Source organism: Ambystoma mexicanum, chromosome 5p (assembly GCF_040938575.1).
Source record: "Ambystoma mexicanum isolate Mex_15411 chromosome 5p, UKY_AmexF1_1, whole genome shotgun sequence".
Lineage (NCBI taxonomy): Eukaryota > Metazoa > Chordata > Amphibia > Caudata > Ambystomatidae > Ambystoma > Ambystoma mexicanum.
The window spans coordinates 883,871,113-883,894,291 of record NC_090930.1 but is presented as its reverse complement, the minus strand read 5'-3'; the positions used below and the strand labels follow the sequence as shown (position 1 = coordinate 883,894,291).

General features: G+C 45.9%; 1 protein-coding gene across 1 annotated transcript in view; it reads right to left on the bottom strand.

The window, feature by feature from the left end:
- The window catches only part of LOC138481266 (fibrous sheath-interacting protein 2-like), a 2,966,522-nt gene that overhangs the window by 2,321,751 nt on the left and 621,592 nt on the right, over positions 1–23,179 (bottom strand). The window contains exon 5 of the mRNA XM_069613320.1: positions 18,774–18,892. Coding sequence (XP_069469421.1) covers positions 18,774–18,892 — 119 coding nt within the window. The remainder of the gene's footprint in view (positions 1–18,773; positions 18,893–23,179) is intronic.

Sequence of the window (23,179 nt, the reverse complement as noted above, 5' to 3'; positions counted from 1 at the left end):
GGAAGAGGGATGTGGGGGTAGCAGAACAATTAATGTTGTGGAACTGGAATGAAGTATAGGGAAGTGGTGGTAATTAAGCAGGGTTGCGATTCTGTACACGTGGATCTAGATCTTCGTATATGGACAACAAAATGAAAAACTTGATTTTAAGATGTAATTTCTTTGATTGGGGTGCAGCTTGGATGTAAGGGGTATGAAAGGGATAGATGGGTGAGGTCCGTTTTGGAAAAGGAGCAATGTGTGCATGAAGGAAATCTGCACTATTTTGTTTGAGATCTCAATTCGAGGAAGGGTGCGCTGGAGATCTAGATAGGGGAGGGAAATTTCAGCCGGTTAGATATCTAGATCGTATACACAGATCGTTAAGAAAAGCTACAGAATTTAGTGTATGATTTGTTGAAGAACCGTGATATTTTATAGGTAGTGATGGTACACAGCTTGTGCTACTAAAGAAGAACTTTGGTTTGTTTAAAGGTCTTGATTCAAAATCGAGATTCCACATTAGAAGCTCATAATTTTGTATCACCTTTTTCCCCTGTTATATTTAAATACGTTGTCGGCTCTTAAAATACCCTTTGGGTTTTGAGTGTGTCTATAAAAAACACTTTGACAAACAATAACCAACAGTAGCTTTCACATGCCAGTTTGTACTCCCATGTAGAAGTGATCTGATTACCTCATTATGTTCTTTATTAACGTAAGAAATCTATTTTTTCCAAAAGAATAGAAACAGCTAAAACCAGTGAGGAAGAGCTGATTGCATCTCGTGCATGGGGCTAGCTGCTCTTCAATACCACCTAAAGGTAGGGTAAAATAAATAATAATACATATACCCAGTGATAGGTTCCTGCACCCTCATCATGCTCTACTCCACTTCCTGTTCTACTAGTAGAATTCATTTTGGTTCCACATTAACTGAGGTCTTCATCAAACATGAAGCTCCCATTACCATCATCGCCCATCCTGTAGAACAGTATTGTCAGGTAATACAAAAGATAATGTGAAGATGATCAGACAATTTGAATTGTGGTTGTTTTACCGTGGCGGAAAGGTCATAAATGTTTGTACATTTCTCATGCGGACATTTGTTTAAAACAACCCCAAAACCTAACCCCTGCCCACACCCCCACTCCCGCCCACACCCCCAACACCCTACTGAAGCGCGGTGTCCCTGCAACGGTGGTTCCCTTTCACTTCCGTGATCGTATTTATTATTTTATTTTTTTGGGTCAGCTGGGGGGGTGTGCCCTGCAAAACCCCGCTCACTAGACTATACAGCATAGTTTTTCTTTTTTTTAACCTACCCCACCAAAACATACATACCACAAAAGGTGCAAACGTTTTGTAGTTCGAACCTTTGGTGGTATGTATTTTAGGTGTTAGGGTGGATGTCGCGTACCTGTATTCCCTGAAGACGGCCGAACTGGTTAAGCCAGACTGTAGCTGCAGGAAGTCAAATGAAGAAAAGATGACGTAAGGAAGCAACCTCCACCCAGCCTGATAGAACAGGTATGGATGGGGATCCGCTCCTGAAGCCACGGAGACACTTCCCTGCGGATTATCGTGACGCCAGGACAGTGCAAGCACTGACAGGGAAGGTAGATGATTCAGGAATGTCCAGATCTGAAGACTGAAGATGGATACTCCAAGGTACGATGAAACTAGCCAGTAGTACTCAGTCCATAAGATGTCGCAGAAGTATCCTGGAGCTCAGATGATTAAACAGCAGAAAACAGGAGCTGGTACCCCGGCCGGAAGGCACAGGCAGAGAATCGTGGGAGGAACCAAAACAAGAGGAACTGGGAACTGAGAGTACAAGGAAGGCAGGACCCTCAGTAAACTGGTACTGAAGGGAAACTGGAGCCAGAAGGGAATGGCCACGAGTCAAGGAGAGGGAACCCAAGGGAGATGGCTCCAAAGGAAAAAATCTGGAAGCAAGGAAAAAGGGCCCCAAGGGGACTCTGGAGGCTGGGAAAAGGGACCAGCAGGCAGGGAATACAAAGGGGAAAAAACGGGACTCCACAGGGGCTGAAGGACTGGGAGACTAGGCAGGACACCAGAAACGGAGAACCCGGACCCAGGACAAAAGGCTGGAACAGGAACAAACAGGTAGGTGAGCGCAGCGGCGAGTCAGGAACGAACCGCGCTAAGACGCAATTCGCTCCCGTACTCGAGCGCAATAAGAAGCTCTCGGCATGGAACCGAGGCTTGAAGCGCATGCCACACCGCGCATGCGCCGACGTCCCTTGACAGCAGAACGAGGCTTGACACGCAAGCCCAAGCTGCCAAAGTCTGGTCTCCCCGGCGTGCATCCGCGTCTCTTAGGAACGAGCACGGATGACCGTCGGGAAACCAATCCGCCTACCAGCCGGAATCTGGGGTAAAACCACCAGGATCGGAAGCGCTTACCCGAGGTAAGTATCCTAACATTAGGTCTTTTGGTGGGGTAGGTAAATTGGATTTGTTCATTTTGGCCGAATCCGACAATTTCACTCATTCTATTGGCTACTTGTAACTGTACGGAGCAGGACACCAATGACAAATCAAATAGAAAGAACCCACTCTTGTCTGTTACACTAATAATTTTCAGTTTTCAATTCATAGTAGACAGGATAAAGACTTATTCTTCTACTGTGTAGAAATGAAGAGAAAATAATTAGTAGTTTAAATAATTATAGACAAATCAGAAAACATTATGACATCAAACACATGGCTGTGAAATTATATATTAAGAATATGTCAACATGGAGACAAAAATGACAAAAAACAAGTACTAATTTCAGTACTAAGATCTTTGCTATTGTTTATATTATTTCTCTTAGAAATATCGAAACAATAAGACAAGAACATCCTATTTACCAGATAAACTATTCTATGCTCTTTATCGGGTTGTAGCCTTAAATATAAGAAAGCTATACATAATTCTTAGAAAAGGTAAGCTTCACAAACATTATTTGGAAAGCAGATGGAATCCTGGGGGTGGTGTACTGTGGGAGGTTAACCTGGCTGGAGACAAGTCCCAGGGTGGTGGAGTGATTTCACAGGGCTTTGAGTTCGTCCTGTGCTCACAAACCCTGTTTGGCTGTGGCTGCATTGGAAGAGACTGGAAGAAGCTGGTAGTCTTTCCAGATGTGCATAATTGTCGTGAATGCAGAGCTGTTTTTTACCCCGAAGCCCGTGTGCAGAAGCAAGCCGAGCGAAGCTGGAGAGAGGAAGACTCTCCTTTAACAAGGCTGATCCGAGACACCTGTGCTGAGGAGAGGTGTGGATCCTGAGAGTGCCAGTGATAGCAGTAGCAAAGGATACAAATGAACAAGTTACTTCTTACCTTGTAACGGTCTTTCGACGGGATGTTCCTCCGACGTATTCCTCATCTTAGATATCTCCTTCCAGCTCTGCTGGCCTCGGAAAATTTTTCTCTCGAGGGCGCTGCGCGTCGACGTCCTCTGAGTCGATGTCCCTCGACATCCGCCGTATCGACGTCGACGTCATCCTGTCTATAAAGGCCGTGCGCAGCGTCCGTTGCTCAGTTCCGTTTTGTAGCCCACAATAATTCTTTCTGGACTAGACTAATCACCCTGAAGGAGCGTAAGCTGCAACAACAAGGGAAGTAGAACTGCGGGGATGGATTGGAGGGTCGATGAGGAATACGTCGGAGGAACATCCCGTCGAAAGAACGTTACAAGGTAAGAAGTAACTTGTTCTTCGAAGGGATTGTGTCCTCCGACGTATTCCTCATCTTAGATAGGCTCCCATAGCAGTATTCTATTATCGGAGGAGGGAGTACTGACTTCATGCTGTCTTCTATTGGTGAATAGAATGCAGTACAGCCCTTCCAAACCTAGTCTCTTGACTGGAGGAGGAATCCAAGTTGTAAAATTGTGTAAAGGTATGGACAGACGACCATGTAGCGGCCGCACAGATGTCTTTAACTGGCACACCTCTTTTGAGGGCCGATGAAGCTGCAACACCTCTGGTCGAATGAGCCCTAAGGTTTTGAGGGGGCTCTTTCCCTGCCAGTTTATAACATTCCAGAATGGCTAGAATGATCCATCTGGAAATGGTCTGCTTAGTTATTGGTAACCCCAGCTTGTGACCTGTGTAACCTACAAACAGCTGGTCTGCCTGTCCTATCCTGGCTAGTCTACTGATGTAAAAACTTAAAGCCCTTCTAGGGTCTAGCCTGTGTAACCTCTCTTCCTCTTTCCCCGGATGAGGAGGAGGATAGAAAGATGGTAGGGTAATCTTCTGAGTGATATGGAATTCCAAAACCACCTTTGGGGGGAAATTAGGCTTCACTTGCAGGACAACTTTGTCTTTGTGAAATATTGTGTGAGGGGGTTTACAAGAAAGAGCTTGTAATTCGCTCACCCTTCTAGCAGATGTAAGTGCTATTAATAAAACAGTTTTAAGGGTAAGGAATCTTAACCAACAAGAATGGAGTGGTTCGAAAGGTGCGCCCATCAGGAAAGTTAGTACTAAGTTTAAATCCCATAGGGGAACTTGGAATGGTCTTGGGGGATAAACATTAGTTAACCCCTTCAGAAACTGTATTACCAAGGGTAATTTGAAATAGGATGGTTCTTCCGCAGTGCGCTTAAAGATGGATAGCGCTGCGAGATAGCCCTTAATGGTGCCAACTTGAAGGCCTGAATTCGCCAAATATAGAAGGAAGGACAAAACCATTGGTGTACCACATGAAAAAGGGTCGATATTCTGTTCTCTACACCAGCTGCAAAATCTGTTCCAACGGCAGCGGTATAAAGACTTTGTTGCTGGCCTCCTTGCCGAAAGCAACACCTCCATAACATCATCAGGGAGGTCCCAATCCTTGTACCTCAACCTTTCAGAAGCCAAGCGTGAAGGTTGAGGGTTTTGATGTCTGGATGGAGAACCTGACCTCCCTTCTGTGAGAGTAGGTTCTCTCTGAGTGGAAGTCGAATTGGAGGGCAGATGGACAAGTCTAGAAGGTCCGGGTACCACGTTCTCCTGGCCCAATCCGGGGCAATTAGGATCATGGTTCTCCGGAATCTTCTCAACCTCCTGATCATTTGAGGAATGACAGGGACCGGTGGGAACGCGTACAGAAGCTGAAACTCCCAGTCCACTATGAACACGTCTCCCAGAGCTCCTCTCGGGGGAAATTCCCTTGAGCAGAACAGATCGCATTTCCTGTTGACGCTGGTGGCGAACAGATCCACCTGAGGGGTTCCCCAAAGGGCGAAGATCTCTTGAAGGACTTCCTGAGCTAGTTCCCACTCGTGGGAGACTGTGCTCTGCCTGCTCAGAGCGTCCGCTGTCAAGTTCTTCTCTCCGGCTAGGTGAACTGCCGATAGAGAGATTCCTTCTTGGATTGCCCAAAACCAGAGCTGCATCGCCTCTCTGCACAGGGGTAGTGATCCTACGCCTCCTCTTTTGTTGAGGTAATGCATGGCCACTGTGTTGTCCGTCATTATCAGGACGTTTTTCCCTTGTACAGCTGGCAGGAACGCCTTCAGCGCAAGTCTGATGGCTCTCAGCTCTAACAGGTTGATATGTAGTCTGGACTCCGATGGAGACCAACGACCGCTGATGGTCAAGTCGTTGGCGTGGGCTCCCCACCCCGTGAGTGAGGCATCCGTGACTACTGTTATCTCCAGCCAGGGTTGCCAAAAATGTTCTCCTTTTAGAATGTTCTCCTGACAGGCCCACCACTGAAGGTCTCGAGCTACTCTGTCGGGAACCTGAAGAAGATCTGTCATTCTCCCTGAGAATTGTGACCACTGAGTCCTCAGTGCCCACTGGAGGGATCTCATTCTCAGGCGAGCCTCTGGCACTAGGAAAATGCAGGATGCCATGAGGCCTAGCAACCTCAAAAAGTCGAAGGCTGGGAGACGTTGGGCATGTTGAAACTTGGTAACCATCTGTAGAATATCTTGAGCCCTCACCTCTGGTGGCGAGGCTTTTCCCAGGGAAGTGTCCAGGATCGCTCCTATGAACTGGAGTCTCTGCGATGGTATCATTTGTGACTTCTTTAAATTGAGAGAGAAGCCCAGTCTGTGAAGGGAGTGGCACACGTGATTTAGTTGGATCTGAGCTTGTTCCGAAGAAACAGCCCTGATCAACCAATCGTCCAGGTAGGGGTAGACGTGAATCCCTTCCCTCCTTAGACTTGCTGCCACTACCGACATTAACTTGGTGAAGACCCTCGGGGGGGAGGTCAACCCAAATGGCAGCACTCGAAATTGATAGTGAGAGTTGCCAATTGCGAACCTCAGGTATTTCCTGTGTTTGAGATCGATAGGCACATGGAAATAAGCGTCCTGAAGGTCCAGAGATACCAACCAGTCCTGGAACTGAAGAGCCTGGAGGATCTGAGAAAGAGTGACCATCTTGAATTTGTCTTTTCTGAGGAATTTGTTCAATTCTCGCGGGTCCAAGATGGGTCTCAGTCCTCCGTCTTTCATTGGAATGAGAAAGTAAGGGGAGTACCAGCCCTTGTTCCTCTCCGCTACAGGTACCGGTTCTATGGCACCTTTCTCTAGCAGGTCCAAAATTTCCTGCAAGAGGAGCGGATCTGGAGCTTTCTGAGAGCTGATCCCCGGTGGATGACTCTGAGGTATACGTAGGAAAGGCAGGCAGTAACCTTGGGCAACTGTTTCCAATGCCCAAGCATCTGACGTGATAGCCTGCCATACCGCCAGATGTTGAGTCAACCTGCCTCCTACAGGTGTCCTGTGAGGGAAGTCCTCAGAGTGGTTTTGGGGCGGCTGATGCAGATGCCGATGGTAAAGAGGCACCTGCTGTTGCTGCGGCTTTTGAATATCTACCCCGTCCACCTCGGGTAGTTCTTCTTTGTCCCCTTTGAGCCGGTCGTCCTCTACCTCTTCCGAATGCGGAGTAGAAGCGAAAGGACTTGCCCCTCGCAGGGGTTCCTGTGGGACGAAAAGGAGTTTGACGGATTGCAGCTCCTAGGGATTTTGCTGCTGCTTTTGAAGTTTGCAGTTTTTCTAAACTGTCATCCGCCTTTTTCCCGAACAAAGAAGAGCCATCGAATGGCATGTTCAAGAGCCTGGCTTGCACATCTGGGGCAAAACCAGACTTTCTCAACCAAGCGAATCTCCTGGTTGATGTACTTGCCGCCATTGCTCTGCTGATACTGTCAGCCGAATCAATGCACGTCTGGAGGGATTCGCACATAGCGTCTTTACCGTCCTGTATAATATTCAGGAACGCATCCCTTTCTTCTCCCTCCGGGATGCAGTCAGCCGCTGTAGAAGCACACTCCCAAAGTGTATGGCTGAACCTAGCAAGGGTGCAAGTAGCATTAACAGATTTTAACGCCATGCTACATGCTGAAAAGACTTTTTTTGCCATAGCATCATATTTTTTATCGTTCCTGTCCTGTGGGACGGTAGGATAAGCCGTCTTGACATCGGTAGAGGATGCTGCCTGTACCACCAGACTTTCTGGGGATGGGTGTTTAGACAAAAACTCCGGGTCTGTAGAGGATACCCTGTACTTAGTAGACAGTTTTTTATTTACTGCTGGTACGACATCTGGGGTTTCCCAGTTTGTCATGACCTTCCTCTGAAGAGCTTTATGAAAAGGCACCACAGGATCCTCCTTTGGGTCTTTGTCAAGAATATCCGTGAGGTCATCTTGTTGGAAAGATTATGAACGTGCAGACCACCCCATGAACTCTGTGATCCTGGCCATTAAGGCTCTATAGGGGGTTTCAGCATGCTCCTCCGGGTCTGGCCTAGCAAACTCCACCTCAGGGGAAGTGTCTAACCCACTTGCCTCATGTAAGGAATCATGAAGATCCTTTAACCTGCATTCTTCAGAGGAAAATTCCTCTCTAATTGGGGTTACAGGTCCCTGCAACTCAAATGTGTCTTCCTGTTGAGACAATTCACCCTCTTCCAAAATTGAGGACATAGTTCTCAATTGTTCTGAACTCATAAAGGGCGTAAATCCCATTTCCAGGGCAGAGGGTGCCAAGCTTGTCATTATCGGCCTCGAAAACGTCGATGTCGTCGACGCCGACGTCGAAGGCTTCGAGCGTGGCGTCGAAAACAAAGGCGGAGGCTTCGATGACCTCGACAGAATTGGGATTCTACTCGACAATCTCGAAGCCATCGCCATCGAGGACCTGGGGATAGTCACTGGGTGTGTCGTGACCATGACTTTTCTTGGCGTCGACGCTGGTGTCGAAGCTGGCGTCGAGTCGACAGACCCGTGTGTCGAAGGTTCCTTCGACAACGGCGTCGAAGACACCGACCTCGGCGTCGACGGAACCCTCGTCGACGGCGTCGACGGAACCTTCGAGGAAGGTTTGGAGGTCATAGTCCTACTCGAGGGTTCGAGACGCACTCGAGAGGTTTCCTTCGCGGGTACTGCGACTCGCTGCGTTTTTGACCTTCGGGTCTTTCGACCAGAGCATCGCTCTCGGCAGTCTTCGAGGGGGTCGAGGCCGCTTTCTCGAAGACGCTCATCATATTTTTGCGGAATTCCTCCCATTCAGCCCGGGAACTATGTTTCGTGGGGCAAGGGATTCTTTTTGGCGAAACAGAGGAAGAGGAAGATGGAGAAGGGGATCTTCGACGTCTCCTCTTCGAGTGCTTCGATCTCGAGGAGTGATGGGACCCACTCTGAGACCTGGAGCGCGAATGGTGACGAGGAGACGAATGTCTCGACTTCGTCGACGAAGAAGAAGCTTTAAAAGTCTTACCTTTCTCCAGCTTCCCCCTACGCTCCTTCAGGGCTTTAGCTGTCATGGACATACAGTCGTCGCACTCCGAACAATGATGTTCAGCTCCCAAACACCACAGACAAACTCTGTGAGGGTCAGTCACCGACATCTTTTTCCCACAATCTCGGCATTTTTTGAAGCCGGATCGAGGAGTTGTCGGTTCCGACGAGAAAGCCATCGAGTACGGAACGAATAACTCGAGGTAAACAGGATTAATCTGACAAGAACTGAGCAACGGTATCCCGAGGCACTGAGTAAGCGCGGAAAAACGGAACTGAGCAACGGACGCTGCGCGTGGCCTTTATAGGCAGGATGACGTCGACGCCGATACGGCGGCTGTCGAGGGACATCGACTCGGAGGACGTCGACGCGCAGCGCCCTCTAGAGAAAAATTTTCCGAGGCCAGCAGAGCTGGAAGGAGATATCTAAGATGAGGAATACGTCAGAGGACACAATCCCTTCGAAATGTATGGTGGTAGAAACCTGCATCCGCTTTAATTCTGGAGCCTGTAAATGAAGTGTCGTACTCCAAAGCAGCAGAAACTCCTTACTGGTGCTCGTAACCAGATGAGGTTTACTCACATAGAAGTTAAACCGAGTGAACTCATTCAGTGTTGTGGGAAGTCTTGTTAAACAAAGGGAAATGTATCATGCGCTTATCCTGCAATCGCTGAAGTGCTTGCGTGTGAATAAAGTCTTTATTTTCCCATTGTTATAGTAAAGTTATTAACTGGAGAAGTCGCTTGCCTCCTATTAACAGGGAGAACAGTAGCGGTTATGATTTAACAAGCAGTCACAGACTTTCCCAAACAGTTACAAGAATATCTCATTTCAGAGTGTTTCCAGATCATTGTTAAAGACGAATGCTATCCATATTAAAGGGAATGCAAGTAGCAAGTTGGAGTTTACCATCAAGAAGCAATCACATATGCCTAAATCTGATTTTGAAGTGAACCTTAACTCTTGTAACACTCTACATTGAGGGCTTGATTCATGGAAGTGTTTTATAATGGCGCAATCCCATAGGAAAACTTTCCATGAATCAGGCCCTTAATTGTTGCACACGTTGTTGAACTAATAACTAGTACAAGCTTTGCCCAAGCCAGTATACAGAACCTTCCAAAGCTGAAGCCAGAACAATTAAGAACTGAAGCTTGTTGTCTTGAAGTTGTTGAAGCTAATACTAGGGTCCTCTAATACAAGGGTGACAAAGTCATATAAAACTGGGATGGTGTTGTTGTTCATGCTTCACATTGAATGTTTGGTTGCTTAGTGTCAGGGCTAGTTTTGTGTATGCTATGAGGTTTCTCCTTATATCCTAGAATAGGTAGGTAATCCCCTGGTAGAGTAGGGTTAGTTAGGGTTTATTTATTATTTCTGTTGCAAACAAAAAGTAAAACCTTGAGAAAACTAAACTCAGTTGTGAGCCTCAGATTACTAGCCAGCGATAGTGATTGCTAATCGGGCCCAACTCTTAGGTTTAGATACCAGCTGTGTCATATACGCAGTATAGATACAGTCGTATATCATGGCGCTGTGTCGGGCAGCCACAACCCCCAAGTAGAGGATACTAGAGGAGGCCCATGTAAACCGCTGCAGGTCATGAGGTTTAGTGGTGACAACTGTTTGGGGGAAGAGTTCAGAGTTGTTGCAGTTAACTTTGAATCTTCATACCTCCCCAGAATGTAGGACATTATTCATGATAGGCGATAGATGGATGTGTGTGTCTCTGATGGATAAGAGCGCAGGTGCCCCTGTCATATGGATTCCCCGATGCATGTGTTTATGACATATCAGGTGAGCCAGTGGTTCAATGGTAATTGCAAATATAGGAGTGACAGGGGGCAGCTTTGGCGGGTTGCCCCTAGCTATCGTGAATTTTGGGGAGAGTCTTCCATTAGTGCTAACCTTGGCCATCGGAGTCATGTATAAAAGGCGCAGGCAGAACAGAAAACCTGGACCGAACCCACATTTCACTAACATTTGTCAGGTTTCCTTCCCCTATTCAGGCTATTTTCCCTTATTCAAGTTTCTTTCCATTATTTCTATTTTATTATTCTTTTTTAGATTAGCATTGTGTGGGTGGGAAGTTTTCTATTGTAGTTGGTTTGGCCTTAACTTCCTGATTCAGAATCCTGGTTCTGACCCAAGGTAAAATGGAGTTTCACAGTGACAGCTCTGATTGGTTAGAAAACACTGCTGAAGAACAATGAACATTCTAAACTGTCACTCTTTGCCTTTCATCATCTAAACCCCAGCTGAGAGGACGTGTGTAGTGGCTGCTCCTGCTTAAGACTTGGGCCTGGTGGATTTTATCCTTCAGGCGCTAGCAGTTGAGCGGCTACTTTCTTGGGGGTTTCAGGAGAAGTTTTCAGCTGTCAGGAATGCGTTTTGAAGACAGGAAACTCTGAAGATCTTTAGGAAATCGTTCTGGAGATAAGTGACTTTGTTTAGAGACATTTAAGTGAGAACTCGTAAAAAGTTATCTTTGAATTTATATTTTGAACTTTTTGAGTGTGCTTGAAGTTTTGCGCGAGGTTAACGGGTGGACGCTATTTGTTAAACACGTACTACGTGCAATCTGAAACTAACCGTTGAACCTTTGCGCGTGTGAGTGAAATTAGCGCGTGTGTTTTCAAGCGCATTGTTTCGGAGTGAGAATTCAATTGCGCGTGTGTTTCCAGCGCGTGTACTTCCAGGCGAGTGAATTCAACTGTGCGTGTGTTTTCCAGCGCGTGTGCTTCCTAGCGCGAGAATCTGTTTGCCGCGTGAGAACTCCATTGCGCGTGTTTTCCAGCATGTGTGCTTCCTAGCGCGAGAATCTGTTCGTCGCGTGAGAACTCTATTGCGCGTGTGTTTTCCAGCGCGAGTGCTTCCTAGCGCAAGAATCTAGGCGTGGGAGTTCAACAGCACGTGTGTTTACAAGCGCGTGTGTTTTCTGTGCGAGAATCCGTTTGCGCGTGAATTCTGCTTCGCGTGTGTTTACAAGCGCGTGTGTTTTCTGCGCGTGGACTTTTCTTACAGTGCGCGTGTTCTTCAACGCAGGAAGTTTTCCAACGTGCGAATCTTCAGCATTGAGATCATCTGCGTGTGTGTTTAGCACGTGTTTCTTCAAGAATTCTCAAACTCTATTGAATTGTAAAAAGGTTTTGGAAACTAAAGAAAAGTTTGAAAGAAAAAGAAAGAAAATATTAAAGACAATTTAACTGGACAATTAGTGAATTTTGGAAAAAAGGCAAAGAGCAAAACTTTCCAGGTTTGCCCAAAATAAGAAGTTGCTGTGAATTTCAAGAGACTCAAGTAAGAGAGATTTTCATCTTCTTTACAAGCTTCTCTAAGAAATTTCAAGAGAAGAACCAGGTATGATTCTTAATTATTAGTTAAGGATTTAAAGTCTTTCCAACTCTAAAGGTTAAGTAAGTAATAAAAGGATTTGTATCTGCTTTTCTTATATCCTCTGCAGGATCAGCTTTGGGTAGCCTTGACGCAGTCAGCCTGGTGTTGTTTTGTTATCCACTTCCCCCTTTCCCTTTGGGGTGTAGTTTGCAGAGCTGAATTAATATCTAGTTCTGGGAATTACATTTCAGGGGGATTGTCGGGGGTTCAGCAGCTTCCGCGGACACAGGACCTCTCAGCCTGACAACATTGCATACATAAATTGCCAAGAAACAGAGTTGAATGCTTTTTGAATGTCAAGTGCAGCTGCCACCACTTGGGCCCCAGGGTCAATCTGCAGTAATATATTGAAGAGACATTGCAAGTTCAGTGCAATGGACCTCCCAGAAATGAACCCGGATTGGTCTGGATGAATATTGTGAGGCATAAACGCCATCAGACGGGTGGCAATTATCTTAGCGAATATTTTGACAGCAGTGTTGATTAATGAGAGGGGTCTATGTGAGGCGCACTGTTCAGCATGTTTATTGGGCTGCAGGAGAATTGTAATGACAGCCTGCCGCATGTTATCCGGGAGCACATGCGCCTCAAGAGCTTTCTGCCATAGTTGCAGCAGGTTGGAGGCCAATAGTGTCCTTTAGTGTTTGTAAAATTCAGCCGTGAGGCCATCTGTACCTGGTGCTTTCACTGTTGGTAGATCATCAATCACATGAGTAATGTTGCAAGGGAAATCAGGAGATCGAGGAAGGCCCTGGCTTCCCAAGAAAGTTGATTGGTCAGCAGGTTTTAGAGACATTTGTCAAGGTCCTCTAAGGTACGAGTGTCTTTGTCTGAGTAGAGGTATGTGTAAACCCTAGTGAACACCGTTTATAACTGCTTGTGTGTGCACCATGTTGCCTGCTTGGTCTGCAGTAAATGAAGTGCAGCCACTGCTGCCCTCCTGTTGTACCATGCGGGCCAACCTACCTGGCCTTTCGCCCTCCCCATATCTCCTGGCAGCCATCGGGGTGTGGAGAAACTTAAGCTCTCGGTCAGCTTGCACCTTAAAACTATCTATGGCCCTCCTTTATCTGTGTGAGTGGGGCTGTGGGAGGAACAGACGCCTGTTCCTGCTCCAGCTCTCCAAGCCGATTCTCGCAGTTCGCTATGTCTCGCCTGATGGTTTGAGTGCACTGAACTCAGCAGACATGGAAATCCCACGGATATAAACCTTGAAGGCTTCCCAAAGGGTAATGGTCAGGGGACTGAGCACATATTGGTTTCAAAGAATAACTTCACATGGTCATCTATAGTAGTTGCAAATGCTAGTGCTTGTGGGTTAAATCGCCAGCTACTTCTGGATCTTGGGAATGAAGTCAGTACTAATGGTGATACTAATAGGAGAATTATCAGAGTAGGTTCTGAGAAGCATGCAGGTCTCTTTAACCACCCCCAAGTAGTGTATCAGAGACTAGCCACATATGGATGCAGGAGAATGAGTCATGGACTGACAATTAGAAGGAGTAGGAGCGGTCGCGGGCATGCAGCGCCCTCCAAGCATCCACCAGTCCTAGGGTAGCCATTCCACCCTAATAGTGTGAGCTGTGTTTGATAATATGGGCCTGTGGGTAGATCGATCTAGTTGTAAGTCGAGAATAGTGTTGAAATCACCTCCCCACCGGATTGCGATGAACAGGTACAGGGCTTGCTTATCTATATCAGCGTAAAATTATGGATCGTCCATGTTGGGGCCATAGACATTTAGCAACAGTATTTCTCTTCCTGCCATGGCACCATAAATCAAAACGTATCTTCCTAGAGGATCAACATTAGGATTTATTTGGTTGGAATGGGAGAGTTGTGTGTGTAAGGATCATCACGCAACTAGACTGTGTGCAATATGTAGTGTAGGATCGGTCCCTGACCCAATTTCTGGCAAGCCCCTCACAGCCCACTGCTAGTGCATGAGTCTCCTGCAGATAAAGAAAGGTGTCATTGTGTCTCTCTATATTAATGAGTGGCTTCTGCCTCTTGATCCAGTTTCCCAGGCTGCGCACATTCCAGCTAAGGCATGTTACTTCTCCCAGCTTGGTAGTAATGGTAGCATATCGTCAGCTTCCCTATCTGAGTATTGCCACATTTCTGTCCCAAGACCCCACCTTCAGTGCCCATCGTCCTCCTGTTAGTTGTCAGAGTGTTTGGCAAGTGCTGTTTTGTGAACCCCCAGCCCACCCTCCCACCTCCCTTTTGAGAGTGGCAGTCTCAAGATCTGGAGGTAGTGATGGCTACTGATAAAAGTAGTTTTAGTTTATGTTAGTTGGTTGTAAATGTTTGATTGGAGCTGGTTTGCATGAGCGTGGCAGGCTCATTATCCATTATGTGGCAGGCTCGGATAGAAAGTGGTTTGCAAAGGTAGCGGGCGCCCCTCTCTCGATAGAACAAGGCTTGATAATCGGATAGAAAGTGATTGGTCATTTTATATTTGGTTCCGTATGTAGCAAGGGGTCTCAGGTGTGCTGGTGTATGGTGTGGTGAAGTTTTAATTTTATTGTAAGGTCTCTGTCTGTGTGACTATAGGTTGTGTTTATAGTACGAGATAAAAATATACCTCCTCTTTTTGCTTTTGTGAAAGAGGGAGAGTTGGAGTATGCATATATAATACCTAGTGGAATGTTGTTGGATTGGAACCTGGAGAACCTCCATGTTCCAGATATGAAAGTTAGCCAGGACTTCTACATGGGAGCCTGAGCTAGAAGGATGTACTCTACTTTTCTCCTTCCTGACCTTCTACTGTAACAAGCAGCAATAAAGTACATCTTTTCTTTTCATATTTACTGACTCACAGTGGTTCCTGCCTGTTGTTTCCTATGCCTGGATACTTCATTTCTGTACTGATATGATGGGAGAAATTAAATGTACGTGCATTTTATATATCATGTATCAACATTGATTTACTTTTTTGTTGTTTCTTTTCTTTTCAGGAGAAACAATCTTGTATGTCAGTCGCTATTTCACTTTGTAGTGAACTCCTGGAGGTAAGATTTTGTATCTATCATTGTTCATATGATATACTAGATTTTCTCAGAAATGTTGGATATTGCATTAAGGTTACACTTGCAGGAAAAAAAACATGTGCCCTATCTCAGGAACAAAGATGCTAAGTTATAGATATGGAGTTATTTGAGATGTTAAGAGGAAAAGTGTTAGAATTACAAGACCAGAACAATACCATTGAAATTCAGTGCAAAAACTTAAGTTAAAGTAACGTGTGACAGGACTGGAAAACAGGCCCTGTCAAGGGGGGGAGCCCACCCCAACTTCCCATTGGTGCCTGGGAGCAGGCAGGCCCCCTGACCACCCCCCCCTTACGGCACTGATGGCAGCATCCGGGCCGCAGAGTAAGCGGCAGACAGCATGGCAGCCCAGCAGCAGGAGACGCCGGAGACAGCACGGCATCCCTGCCAAAGGGGTGCTGCGAATGGCACAACACTGGCAAAGGATGTAGGAGATGCAAAGCGCTGCACCAAAGCGGTGCCTGTGCTATCCACAAAACTGTCAGGCTCCAGCAGACAGTGACCCTGATTACAAGCATAACGGTATCAGCACCCTTTCCGGACCGCCAAACTACGAGAATGCCTGCAGGGGCTGGTGCTCTCGACCCCTGCAGGCATGGTTTTCATGGAAATAATGGTGCCAGTGCTTCCGTGTCCCCATTCCCATGGAATACTATAGAGAATGGGGACTTACAGTTCCCGCCGGCTGACATCCCGTGCCGCCGAGATTTGTAATATCCCGGTGGCACCGGGATATCATGCGACAGTGTTACGAGGTCGGCGGCAACCCGCTGGTAACACTGGCGGGTTACTGCCAACCTTGTAATGAGGCCCAGTGTCTGCTGGAGTGTGTACCCCGCAGGGACCCACCACTAACCCACCTGGGAATTTCAAATCATTAATAAAGGCCCCATGAAGGCCTTATCCACTATAACATCAGGGATATTATTATTATTTTTAAGGCTCCCGCAGGCCTTGAGGGTTCCAGCGTCGCAGGACCTCAGCAGGGTCCATGTTGGGAAAGGGCGGGGCTTAATAGTATTTTTAAGCCCTCCCATGGCCATCCCCTGTCACACCCCCTGGAGGCAGGTAAGTGATTGGACATGGTAAGTAACCAATCCTGGGAGGGGGTGGGGTATTTAAGGAGGTGTGAGTGTGCAGGTGTGGGTTAATTGGGTGGGGACAGGAGGCGGCGGGGGACGTTTGAGATATCAGGGGAGGTGAGAGCAGAGGCAATCATTAAGGAGGAGTCTGTGGAGTATTTGTGTGTGAGAGGAAAGAGTGCGAGAGGTAGAGTAGGAGTAGAGGTAGTAGTAGTAGTTGGGTGCAAACGTAGTAAGCAGTGGGAGTAGCGTGTAAAGAAAATACGTGGTAGTCGTAGTAGAGGGGTCAGCAGGGCACCATATCTCTGGGTGAGCAGGGCGGTAGCAAGAATAGGAAGTGGGAAAGGAAGTAAGATTGAAGGATGGTGGTGGAAAAGCAGAGCGAGAGATTGAAGGGACAGTAACGTGGTGGCAGGAGAACAGCTTCAGAGACAGGTATAGCGATAAGTCAGGTATGATAGGGTGTGAAAGGTGTGAGCGTGACGCTGAGCGAAAGAAGATACCGTTCCCTATACTGTGATTACTAACCGATGACAGGAGAGGGAAAGTTAGAAGTTCCCTAGGGAGTCAAGTAGCCACCGTTTTAGGGCAAACACCTATAGTGTAGAGAAGAAAAACCCCTAGGGGTTACTGATCTGAGAGTTACAACAACCCTGACAGGCACGTCTGGGCTAGGGTGGTGGGAACCAACGCTGGGGAAGCCGAAGAGAGGAAAGGGCCAGCCAAATATCCCCAGTCCATTAGGCTCTGCAGAAAACCAGCCAACTCAGACCAGCAAAAGTTTGAATAAAGACCCTTGAATTGTACTCTAGGAGTCAGCATGGTTATTTGTGGCGGGCCGCCCCATCACAAACGTTAAGGTGAAACTATCTGATGCAATGAAACTGTTGAAATTTAATGAAAAGAACTGCTGAAGTGATGCAAAGGTTCTAAAAAGGCAACAACACCCTTGAAATTCAACAGGAGTTCGAAGCAACGCCACCTTAACTATGGGGCCCCCATTATGTAGCTCCTAAGTACACTAAAAACATCCCAAATTACATCACAGATGACATCAAATATGACATCACATATGGTATCATCATGACATCACTGGTATAGCAGATCAAGCATGCAATTAACAGAAATGCAACATTTTAAAAGGATGTTTCTGCATACAAGTGTGGATTTAAGCAGAGAGTTTGATTGGAGTGGATAGCAATTTATAATCATGGTATTCTTACAGAGGAGAGTTCCTCTGTATTGAATGAGCATTTACCATACTGAGATAGTCTAGTACTTCTATCATTCGATTCTAAAAACAGTCCCCTATGCAAATTAGACATTTGGATAGTATAATTATGTCTTTGCACCCGCTGAAGAATATAACATATGTAAGAAGAACAAATGACTTACCCCTGGTAATGTTCTTTTAATTGTATGTTCCTCCCAAACCTTCAGTAAACATTATTGCCTAGACTAAGCTCAGGAGGCCAAATATGGCAAAGCTGTACTTCATAGCATTAATAAATAAAAGAAATGTTCAGCACCCACCTCCTTATGCTGACTGCTTTGGAAGTGTATGGTAAATCCGCTGTGATACCGCCCAACCCAAATTGCGTTAGCGCAACTCGGTCTGGAACTATTAGCGCCGGATCCTGAATTGCGGAGGAGGCGGCAAGTCCCAATTCCCACTGGGTCCATTCGACCCAATTTGGCAATCGGGCGCTATTACCATAGCGCTATTAGCGCCAAGGTAATAGTGCTGAAAACAGACAGAAAGTGTTAAGATTTAATTCCAGCCCAAACTCAGGATTGGGCAGAGCCGAAATGAGGCACTAATAGTGTTACCGCCGCATATTTAATGCTGTGCGCAACCCGTGATGAGACCCCTGCTATTTTGCAACTGTGCTAGAATGCACTCTATATCTTCAAATACAGTCAAAAATGATTCCCCATGGCTGGAACATACCAGTAAGGTCATTGACGAGGTCATAGGTGGTGTATTTACTGATGACTAATATGATATCATCACTGACGGAATCTGACATGTTCGAATTGATGTAATTTGTGATGTTATCAGTGTGCTTGGGGGGCTGCACAATGGGGGATTCATAGTTACAGTAGCATAGCTTCCAACACCTGTCAAATTTCAGGGGTTTTGTTGCATTAAATCAGTACCTTAATGTCACTTGAACTAACATTTTTTTCACTGAATGTGAAAGGTTTTGTTGCATCAGACTGTTTTACTTTAACGGTGCCTCAACCAAAGTTTTTTGTTATTCTGCCCTGTTGTTGTATTGTGGTACCTTTAACATGATGTTTTTGTTTCTTGATATATAGTATTCCATTTTCCTACATCTTAAAAATACAGTGATGCGGATTCTGGAACTGTTGGCACTACTACACTTGTACATCAGGTTTTACCTCAAATTCAAATTTCCCCACCCCTCTAAAAAAGAACCAAGGTCTTGGGAAAAACGGCATCCACTCAATCTACAACTTCAAAGCACAAGATCTAAGACTTACTTATGTCTCCGTGGGCCTCTTTTCCCCCTGAGGTTTTTCTTGATTTTGTGTGGAATGTTTAGACACTCACCGCCAGTTTCAGGGCTATCAAGTTTTGCCACCTCTTTTTCAAGAATTTTCTGCAACATAAAAGTGTATACTTGATTAGTTGATATTTTCTGACGTTTTCAAAAAGCGGAAGGTGTGATCATAATTATTTAAATCTTAACATGATTAGCTAACGTAACAATAATGCACAAAGCATGATCACTTTGGTGTCATTGCACCTCTTCACGTTTCTTCTAGAATATAGCAAATAAGGCAGTAATATCCCAAGGTGTGATGCCACTCTTTGTACCTGACTATATTTGAGAGCATATTTTACTTACAAGAAGTATGACAATGTGTGCCTGTCAAATGTGAAACTCACATGAGCAGATAAAAAAAGACATGACATTGTTTATGGCTATGTACAACTTGGCATGACAATTCTCAATTAGGACTACAAGACAATACAACAGAAGTGTGAAAACTGGTGTTGCACGTTTTTGTTTGTGGGGGATCAACATGCCCCTGCTGCTGCATACACAACGTGCTTTTTGTGATTTCTCATTCATCGTTACATGGGCCTAGGAATTACATCTTCGGGTCCTTGAAGCCAGCTGTGCTACTGAAAACTGTATCCCTAGTCCAAGACACCCAGCCCATTTCTGAAGGCCCAAAATTCAAAAACTACAGCTCCCAGAATTCCCTTTCTTTTGTCAGAGGGAAAACGTGGGTAGGAGAGTCAAATACAGATTTGAGAGGATGTAGACTATGGAAACCCTAATTGGGTATCTGAAGTCAGAAACGATGGGCAGGAAACATGTCCCTTACCAAGGTACACTGGACTCTGTCAACAGACCTAGAAGAGGGGAACTAACTTTATCACAATCACTCTCTTATAAAGGATACCGAAAGGTGCATTTACAGATTTGGTTGCAGCAAGACTATGGTGTGGACCTGAACACCCCAAAAACGCGATTACACCTCCTCACCCCCCAAAGAGGACTATCGTGGGGAACCTTTGCTCCTCTTCCATTTATCACCCAGGGTGGATGGAGTAAGCACAGTCCTCATCCATGCAGAGGGTGGGCATCCAAAGAGAACTCCTGCTCTTCCCCACACTGAGGAGACATGTTGAAGGGGGAGAGCTCATGTCACACTGCAAGCACGATGAAGAGAGTTCCCTGCATCCACTCCCTCTATTAAACATAATAAGAAAAATAACACCGCCAACCATATGGAAGAGAAGCATATGGTTTGACAATTGTAGAACATTCAGTATCTAGCCTAGAAAAACATTGAAACATATGCACGTGCACCAGTGGCTAATGTTAGGCATGAGTTTCAGGCACATTTTTGTCTAGGTGCCAAAGAGTAAAAACATTTCACCTAACAATTTTATAATCACAATGTTTATGACTCACATGAGTCTTTCTTTTTTATTTGAATATGACAACTGATGCATCTACTAATTTTGGGGGACAATCTTTAGTACATAATCAAACAACACCTACAAGCTTTGTGCCCTTCCTCAAATGCATTTCTCCCTATCTGTACTCAAATGCAAAAGTTTCAGCCTATAGGTGGTGCAAGAGTCACATAACAACCTAAACTAATTAGATAAGTACATATCTCATGGAAGCAAAGAAACTGCTTGGGATAGGATTTTTGTAGAGGCATGTTTGAAGGCAGTTTAAATCAACACTGACAACACTGATTTAAGACTATGGGCTCTATCATGACCATGGCGGTATCCCGGAAATAAATCCACCAGGATACTGCCAACGCAAATTGCATTACTGCAACTCGGTCCAGCGCTATTAGCGCCAGATCCCGAGTTGCCGGGCATGGATCCGGTAAATCCCCATTCCCATTTGGGACATTCTGGGCGCTATTATTGCAGTGCTATTAGCAATGCGGTAATGGCACCACAAATCGGCGGAAAGTGCCCACATTTACCTCCAGCAATAAGCTGGAGGTAAATCTCCCACTTTCCGCCCAAACTCGGGATTGGGTGGAGTGGTAATGCAGCGGTAATAGCGTTACCATTGCATTTTGCAGCTCCGCCCAACTGGTGATGACCCCCAATGACATCATTCTGAGCCTTTGTATGCTAACATTTAGACCTCTTTGTTTTTGCTTTGTCACCCTGAGTGGGACCGGGTATGCCCAGACATGGGTCCCGTGCCTGCTGGGCCTAGAGACTCAAGCTACTCCTCACTGATGTGGCCCAACAAGGCCGAAACATGTTTGGGGATGCTTGTGGTCTCGTGCAGAATGGACGTGACCTAGCAGTTCGGGCTGGACTGCCCCTTTTGGAGTGGGACCAAGTCTGATTTGCATATGGTCTTTCCCCTTCTCTAAGGGCTTGGCAGGCGAAGAACAATGGTCTGGAGGGTTGCCCAGAGCAATGCCAGAGGTTAAGATTAATTCTAAACCTTCCAGCCATCACCTCTGTTTTTGCTTTGCCTTGATAGGGTGACTAAGAAACGTGGTAGACATGGCAACATACCTACGAGGCCACTGATGCATATAACAGTGAACTGACAGTTCCCATCTTATTGCAGAGTAACTTAAATCTATATTGGCGTTTGGAAAAAAGACATGTACTATATATGTATATATTGAGACATTGGATTCCTATTCATGATTTACTACTCTTCAACAGAACACAAAAAGATCACATGCTTCAGATTCTGATTCTTGGTCAGGATACGGCTAGAAAAATGTCAAATCTAAAGATGTTATTAAGAGGAAAAGGCCAACAAATTATTTGATTGAGGATTTGCTCACTAAGTAATATAGACAGTAATCATGCCCTGTTCTGCAGTGATTTTATTTTAGAAAATTATGATTACGTCAGGTATGAGGCAATAGCAAGAATCTTCTGGTTAAAGCTGCTCTATGCTCAACACTCCACTGGTTTGACAGTAGCTGCTAAAAATCAAAAAGCGAATTAAGGAAATGGTCTGTTTTTATCTCAATTCAGAACGTTTAATGTAGAGGATTGGTGGAGGATTGTATGTAGTGGTAGGAATGTTGGACTTACTTTAGCAACAATTTGATTTTTTTTAAACTTCTTTTTATTATTTTCAACATATGAACCAACCAAGCATCGTAAAGTTGGAACAGCCAGGCCTCCCTCCCCTTTGGATGCCGTAAGTAGTCGCCTGGACAAGCGCGGTCTCTTGCCCTCCCAAATAAACTCTTTGACTGCCTGGTTTAATTCCTTAAAGAAACTCGCCAGAACGGAGAGCGGAATCACCTGAAATAGATGAAGTACACAGGGAAGAACCACCATTTTAAGGACTGCCTCCCTCCCTAGCCAGGATATCCTAGTGCACTCCACTTCCTCAGGTCTTTCTTAATTGCCGTTAACATGAGGGCATAGTTCGCGCCATACCGTCCCGCCAGAGAGGGGGTTATCCTGACTCCCAAGTATCGTAACCCACCCGGGTTCCACCTAAACGGGGAAATTGCCTTCAGCTCCTTCAGCTCATTCTCCCCTAGGGGCAAATTCATCAGTTCCGACTTCAGCCAGTTGACCCGCAAACCTGATACCTCCCTGAATTTGGCCAGCAGTTCTATGCTAGCCTTGATGGACTCCTTCGGGTTCGTCAGCGTTAGCAACATATCATCGGCAAATGTTGCCACTTTATGCTGGCATCCCCCGAGTGGTATACCCTGAATATTGCCAGCCTCTCTTATGACAAGAAGAAGGGGCTGCAAATATATAGCGTAAAGCAACGGGATAGGGGGCACCCCTGTTTCGTCCCCCGCCGGAGATTAATTGGATGGGACATCTGTCCATTTACTAAAATGCCCAACGTGGGATGCTCATAATTTACCATGACCAAACTAATGAACTCTTTCCCCAGACCCATCTTTTCCATAACTTGAAACAGGAACGACCACTCTACACGATCAAACGCCTTTTCGGCATCTAGCGCCAAGAGGATCGCGGGAGTGGTTGTCTTCTGTGTTTTCTCCACCATGTGGGCCACCCACCTGATATTGTCAACGGTCTGCCTCTCTATCACAAACCCTGTCTGGTCCTGGTGAATTAGCGAGGGTAAATACTTTTCCAGACGTTTCACCAATATTTTAGCGTACATTTTTCCCTCCGTGTTTATGAGGGCAATGGGCCGATACGATGTCCATTCTTCCGGATCCTTACCCGCTTTATGTAGAAGTGTTATTTTGCCCTCCTCCATCGAGGGGGTAATACTACCTCTGGACCCAAAAGAGTTGAATAATTGTGTTAAATGCGGAACCAGTAAATGGGAGTAGGTTTTATAAAAAGATGCTGGGTAGCCATCTGGACCCGGGGCCTTATTGTGGGGGAGTGCCATTATGATTGCTCTTACCTCGTCCTCCATAAT